General features: G+C 47.6%; 1 protein-coding gene across 1 annotated transcript in view; it reads right to left on the reverse strand.

Annotated features, from left to right (window-relative positions):
- Nucleotides 1–7,092, reverse strand: part of DGKI (diacylglycerol kinase iota) — a 380,807-nt gene that overhangs the window by 281,028 nt on the left and 92,687 nt on the right. Inside the window, exons 11-12 of the mRNA XM_042782691.1 lie at nt 3,027–3,101; nt 2,433–2,531 (exon numbers count right to left, since the gene is read on the reverse strand). Of these exons, the coding sequence (XP_042638625.1) occupies nt 2,433–2,531; nt 3,027–3,101 (174 nt within the window). The remainder of the gene's footprint in view (nt 1–2,432; nt 2,532–3,026; nt 3,102–7,092) is intronic.

Consider the following 7,092-nt stretch of genomic DNA (forward strand, 5'->3'; position numbering starts at 1 on the left):
GCACTTAATAACAACAAACAACAAACTGTTAGAGAATTGGTTCCTGTTTGTCAAAGCCATCCATTTGTGGTATTTCTGTGACAGCAGCACTAGAGAACCAAGACACCTTCTCTGACAGGTCCCCATGTTACAGCGGTTCCAGCTCTCACACGTTCACTTTACTACGTAAGCTCTGAGCAGAGAGCTCTGGAAGGGGCAGCTCCGATGGGAAAGGGTGCGATCCCTCGGTTCCGTCCTCCTGGGGTTCCCGCACTTTGTTTTCACCGACACCTTCTCTTGCGTCTCAAACGTGGCTCACTTGGGTCACAGAGAAAAAGCTGGGGGTGAGAGGGGCAATGAATATAGAGGAAACAGGACTCAAAAGAGCTGAGGACAAACAAGCCCCCTTCCTCTGTTTCTCCAGATGGGGACCACTAGATCCGCACTCTGATTCCCCACTGTTAGACTGACTCTCCCCTCATCTGCAGGGCTAAAGGTCGCCACAGCAACTGGTCAGGACAGAGCAGGCCCCAAGAAAGTAGGGAAGACCATCTCAGGAGCCAGTGGTCCTTCCTCACTTACAGCAGCCGGGGTGTCGAGCTGGTCCTCAAGACTGGAGAGAGAAGCAGAGGTAGGGGAGGCCATCAAAGACTAAGATGTATGGTTCTTATTGTACACGGAGCCCTGGTGGCATAACGGTTAAGCACTTGGCTGCTAACTGAAAGGTCACCAGTTCAAACCCACGAGCGGCTCCGCAGGAGAAAGATGTGGCAGTCTGCTTCTGTAAAGACTTCCCACAGCAACTGAGTCGATTTCATTTCATAGCAATGCTACAGAACAGAGCAGAACTGCTACATAGGGTTTCCAAGGCTGTAAATCTTTACAGACCCTCAAAACCACGGGGGTCTATTAGCTACGCTCTGTTCCATGGGTCCAACCATGCTCCTACCCCTGGCAAGGCTATGGGTGATGAGGGAGACTACACCAAGGAAGGGGGCATGGTGCAGAGAAAACTGACCCTCACCCCAGAGAAGCCCCGTCCTGGGCCCCCTGTTGTGACAGCTGCTTGCATCACCATAGGTACAATGTGGAGACCGTACTCAGCAACTCAACAAGATGCAGTGCTTAAACACATCATTTCCTTGCTTAGAAGAGGAGCTCTGGTGGCTCAGTGGTTAAAGCATTCAGATGCTAACCAAAAGGTTGGCAGTTCAAACCTACCAGCTTCTCTGTGGAAGTAAGATGAGGCAGTCTGCCTCTGCAAAGACTTACCGCCTTGGAAACACTATGAGGCAATTCCACTCTGTCCTAGAGGGTTGCCATGAACCAGAATCGACATGATAACAGTGGGTTTGCTTTTGGTTTTTGCTCACATATATCTTTCCCTGTTCTCTTCAGTGTTGGTCATGGAATTTTAAATACAGCAAGTTATCAAGGATTTGGAAGAAAGGAAGGAGAGGAGGAATGCTATTTTCTTAAATTCTAATCTTCCACGAGGAAAGCTTTACTATAATCAATGCCTTCTTGGAAATGTCTGTTACCTGTAATATTAAGAACCTCCTGGCCCACAGGGTGGGTACTAACTACATAACCTTCTTATCATTATACTGGGGAGCTCTGGTAGTGTAGTGCCTAAGGGGTCGCTATGACTCAGGTCTGACTCAACAGCACATAACAACAACAACAACAAAATCATTAGCTGACTCCAGGATTTCATATCATTAATTGTGTGGTGTAGAACTTTTTGTCTCAAGACGGACAATGGCCACTCAACTTGATGGCCAGAGAAAATATTCTGTCATCCCAGCTCACATGAAAACAACAAAGGGAAACCCAGGGCCCCAGAAGAGAATCGCTAAGAAGCCTCAGAGAGTGGGGCAGGGAATTAGTTGATGGGAAGGAGGTGGCACTTTAGGTAAGTCACTAAGCTCGCCCTCACTGAGGCTGCTCGCCCATCCTCAAATGGGGCTAAAAACACCCAACTAGAGCATGTGGGCTAGAACCCAAGAAGTTTGAAATTGATATTTTGAAAATGATATTTTCAATTATGTGAGTGGTGGTTGTCAACGATAGTTCATGATGAGTCATTATCCTCGTCTCTCAGAGGAGAGGGATAAAAGTAGTTGGGTCTAAATTACAACAGGAAGAAATCATGGTAAGTTGGTCAAGGGCTTCCTAGCTGTAAGAGTTGAGAAACCCTGAGTCAAATGTAAAAGATTCTGGAATGGCTTTTCTTGGAAATCCCTGAGGAAAATGTCAGCGGTTGGGTTGGTGGAGTGTCTCCAGTACACTGGAGGCAGAGGGGTGGACCTAGAACCTCCAAGTCTTCCCTAGCCCTGCGATGCGTAGGCTGTGCGCGAATGCAGAAGAATCCCCAGGTCCCGGAGCTGGGAACTGTGTGGCAGGAACTCACTTATGAACCTTCTAAGTTGAACCCATGAGAAATGACTCACCTGGTTGCCTCCACTCTTGGGGTTTACAAACACAAGCAAGGGTTTCATGAGAGGAGAGGAGATGGGCTTTATCACAAAAGGACGACCTTTGTTTTCCTGCTGGAAGAAGGAAGCAGCAGAGTTGAGTTATATTTACGAGGCTTATGAGGCAGCCCTCACGCCAAGGGAGTTGGGAACCACCAAGGGCACCCCAAAGAGATCCCTACCTCTTGACTGATAAGGCTTACACTTAACAGAACCTCCAGATGAACCTTGGAAAAGGAACAGCTCGAACTGTGACTTGGCCTGAGAACAAAGCCATGTTCTTGGCTTGGATTCTACTCTTGCTGCGTTCTAAGCATTCAGAGCTGTTAGCTAGTGTCATCTTCATTGTCACCTTCCTGGGACAACAGTTCCAGGGAAGTACAAATACTGTGAAGAAGCATAAAGGCAGGTTTGTTTTTTTTAAAGGATCTCAGTGTGGCTAGAAAGTAGTTTAGGACAGAAGAGTAGAAGGAGCATCATCACAAAACTAAGCTCGGGCCGCACCGTGCAGGGCCGAGGAGGCCAGGGAAGGAGATCGGGTTCCCTCGGCCATAACCCGGAAACACTTACTTCTGTTCCTCTTTTGCTGGCTTTTCTTTTAAAGCTTGTCCTCTTCTTCTTCCGGTTCGAAGCCTTCAGGGAGTTCTGCAGGAAAAGGAAAGGCCCCTGAGCCTTGGGGCAGCTGGCCATGAGTGTCCCCATGCAGAACCAGGTAGGAGATGAGGGCAGCGCATGCTGTTCCAGGCATGCTGCTCATGCTTTGACACTTCCAAGCCACTGCTCATGGGTCAGCCACACACAAGAGATCAGGTGAGTGCTTCGGAGGGGTGACTGGGTCCCCACCGCATGGAGAGGCAGGGAGCCACAGCCCTCAGGGACTCACATCACAACACATGTTGTACCTGCCAACCCTCCCAGTAAAAATGGAAGAATCCCAAATTCTCTGAGGGGCTCCAGTCTCCCGCCCAACCAGGTCCGTCTCCCGCCCAACCAAGTTCAAGTTCATCTCCCGGTACGGAGATTACCTATGTGGAAATGTAGAAAAGGAGGCCATTTTTCATGTTTTGCTTTTCTCTGTCAGTCAATTCTTTTACAATGACCTGTTCTATTCGGCATAAAATGACTCTGATTGCAATGAACCTTCACGTTCAATTACCATTGATGTCTGGCTCTTAAATGCAGAGACCAGACTCACCTTAACCTACTTACTCCAGTGGGGTGACCATCACGTACTTTCTATCTGTCCATAGACCCATGCGTTGAAAAAGTCTTCCCTCCCCAGCAGCCCTGGTCTTTCTCATCACAGAAATGCCTCCAACTTGTTGCAATCAAGTGACCTCCAACTTACTTTGTCTGTCTCTCTTTTGCTAGGGATAAGGACCTTATGGACCACAATTTTGTGATGACTTCAAATAACCATTTACTCTTAATTCTTGATCCAAAGCTTTGAGAAGGCCTCTCTTAGAGAGTAATCCCAACTCATTAGTTGAGGACAAGGCAAAACCAAACTTACTTAGTGAAGAGTAAGTAACTAGTGAACTGTCATCTTCTGATGGCAAGACATTACTAACCACGTAAGAGGTGTTTAACAAGGTGCTGAAAGTCTGAAATACAGAATTCTTTAAAAGTTCATGTAAGTATACACACATGCAATGGTTATGCACTGTCAGGCTTTTGAGGCAGTCTAAGAAACACAGCATCTACGCTTCTACATTTTACAGTATTCTTTTTTCCTTAAGCCATCCAAATTAGCAAGATCCAAATGATTTAGCTTTCTTTTACTTCGACTTTGACCAAAGAAAAATAAATAAATAAAGTTGATTTGTGGGTTGTCTCATCAAGGGCGAGAGAAGTGTTCTTGAGCGACCGACCACATACATATCCCCAGGTCGTCTGTCCCGTAACATTCTCTGAGTTTCTCAAGAAAAGGGAAGCCAAGAGCTCACGTGTTCTAGACCCCAGCTTTATCCATATCCCTTGCTCTTGACTACACTTCCCCTGAAAAATAGATCTCCAAGTGCCTAAAGTCTTGGTTGAGATGGGTTTCTTATCCCATCCCTCTTTGGGGAAAATTTTATATTTTTTTTAACTATTTGCTGCCTTGTGATAGCATTCAGCTTAGTTTAAAAGGGAAGAAAAATGAACCTTCAAAAATGTCATCAGCCCCGTGATCGAAGCCAGGAGAATGCTGGGAGTGGTCAGGCTCGTGGAGGCAGCTTCCACATGATGTTGATTTATGAGGCTAAGCTCTGACTGCAAATCAGCTTCACCCATAGAGCCAGCCCCCACCCACACCCACCAGGTTGTATTATTCAATTTGGAGGGAAGCTCGGCAAGGATATTTGCCAAAAGCCCCCCACCCCTACCCCAAGCCACTCTAACATGGAGCCAGGGCTGGGGACCTCCACGTGAAACAGGAAGGGCAGGGGGAAGAGACCACAGATGGTCAAGCAGACCCACAGTGGGGTGAGGCTCGTGGGCTGTGGAGTCAGGCAGACTTGGTCTGAATTCTGGATCTTTCTCTCACCAGATCATTCAAACTTCTGAAAGATCAGTTTCTCAATTTTAAAATGAAGGTGAAAATACCTACCTCACAGGAGAGTGGTGAAGTTTAAAGGAAGGAAGGTACACAACGCAGTGAGCCTGGCCTCCATGCCACGATTAACACTTCAGTAGATGACGGCTGCCTGGCTCCCAGCTCTAGTCCCCGGCTCCCAGCCCAAATGCCCTGCATATAGTATGCATCTAACAGTTGTTGAAAGAGTGAATCAATATCATTATCATTCACCTCACTTTCACGGTCTTTCCCGGTTTCGGAAAGGGCCCTCAGGAAGGGACTGCTGGCCTCCGAACGCCTTTGTTGTTTTGGTTCATTCACGCCAAGCACTTTCAGGAACACACTACAGCCCTTGCTTTTCAACAGGCTCAACCATTAAACTCCAAGAACTGGATCTAAAGGGCCAGCTAAGACGGCTGCCTGAGCTGGACTGACGGCAGTACTTCAGGGGACCCTGACAAGCAAGCAAGTGTGGGAGACAGAAACGAGGCTTTGACCCCTGAAAATGGACGAAGCAGGCAAGGATCTCCACTCTGAGGAGGAGCAGACACATAAACAGCCTCATACAGAGAAGCAGCAGAGACAGGTGGGCCCCGCCCCACCCACCCGAAACCTGCGTTTCACAGACCAAGAAGGGGGCAGAGGCAAAGCACACAGGTTGATGATGTACAGTACGTGGGCCTTATACATGAACTCTGAGTGAGCTTACAGCCCCAAGGGTGGCCAAATGGCCCTGGAGAAGTAGCTGGGAATTCCACAGAGGCGTCCTTTCATTTATGCGTAACCGTGCATCTCTGTCTGAATACACAACTTCTTTTAGAAGGCAGCATAGGTGGGCCTGAAGGCAGGCCGGGGCTGCGCTTGGCCATGACCTCACCAATCCACAGCATCACCCTGCCTGGGTCAGGGTGGTGGGTTAAAGAACAGATGGGCTGGCAAGAATGCAAGAAGATATTGCAAAGAATGGTTGGAGATACGACAAGGAAATGCCTCGTACTTGCCCTTTGTTCTGAAACAAGGTATGTCTGTTATTCCTGGCAGCCAACCCTGTGACGTAAGGGCTCCTTTCAAGGTCACCACTAGAAAACAGAGAGATGCTACGCCCTCATCAGGATTTTCACATTTCCCTGATCCTAATCAACCATATGCACCCCCTATACACTCTGGGCCCACTTTTTTGATTAAAGACTTAAGAGAAAGATAAAAAGGCTTTTTGTATTCTTTTACCAGTTATCAGAGTAGAATTACATTGCTACACAAATAATCCTACCAACAAAATCCTTATCATAGCTGTGACCCCTTCCTGGGCTCTTAAGAAATATGTATGATGACTCACTCAAAAGTGAATGAGACTTAACTACCTCTTATTACTCTCCAGTTATGGTCCCATCTCAGGGGATCACAAAGGACCAGTCCTAATAGCAGACTAAGCAGCTCTGATAGCATAATGGTTAAGCATTTGGTTGCTAATCAAAAAGTTTACGGTTCAAACCCACCCAGTGGCTCAGAAGACACAACTGGCAATCTGCACCTGTAAAGATGACAGCCTTGGACACCCTATGGGGCAGCTCTACTCTTGTCACGTGGGGTCACTATGAGTCGGAATTGTCTCAACGGCACCCATCAACAGCAGACCTAAGAGAAGATGTATCACTTCATCATCACAAACAAGTCTTCCCCATCATATACCTGACAAAACTCTAATGGATAGTGGAGAGGTGAGTTCCAGACTTCATCAACAAAGGCGTGTCCTCACCCTGCCCTCCTTCAGTCATAACAGTAGGACAGAAGCTACTCTGAAGACACATGAGCAGAAGAATAAAACATGTTCCAAAGAAAAGGGCAGCTCTCATCAGCTCTGATGTAGGCATATCTGACTAAGTCACTATGTTAACCATGAGAATCTTGTGGGCCCCCACCAGTCAGCCATCGACTCCTGTGACCATGCACAACGGGACGCGATGCTGCCCAGTCCCGTGCCATCCTCACGAGAGGGTGCAGATCGGAACTGCTGGGGTCCACAAGGTGGTCAGGGCTAACAGTTTCAGAAGCAGATCATCACAACTTTCTTCCCAGTCC

Source organism: Orycteropus afer, unplaced genomic scaffold (genome assembly GCF_000298275.1).
Source record: "Orycteropus afer afer isolate SDZICR_OR568_19922 unplaced genomic scaffold, OryAfe1.0 scaffold00413, whole genome shotgun sequence".
NCBI classification, from domain to species: Eukaryota; Metazoa; Chordata; class Mammalia; order Tubulidentata; family Orycteropodidae; genus Orycteropus; species Orycteropus afer.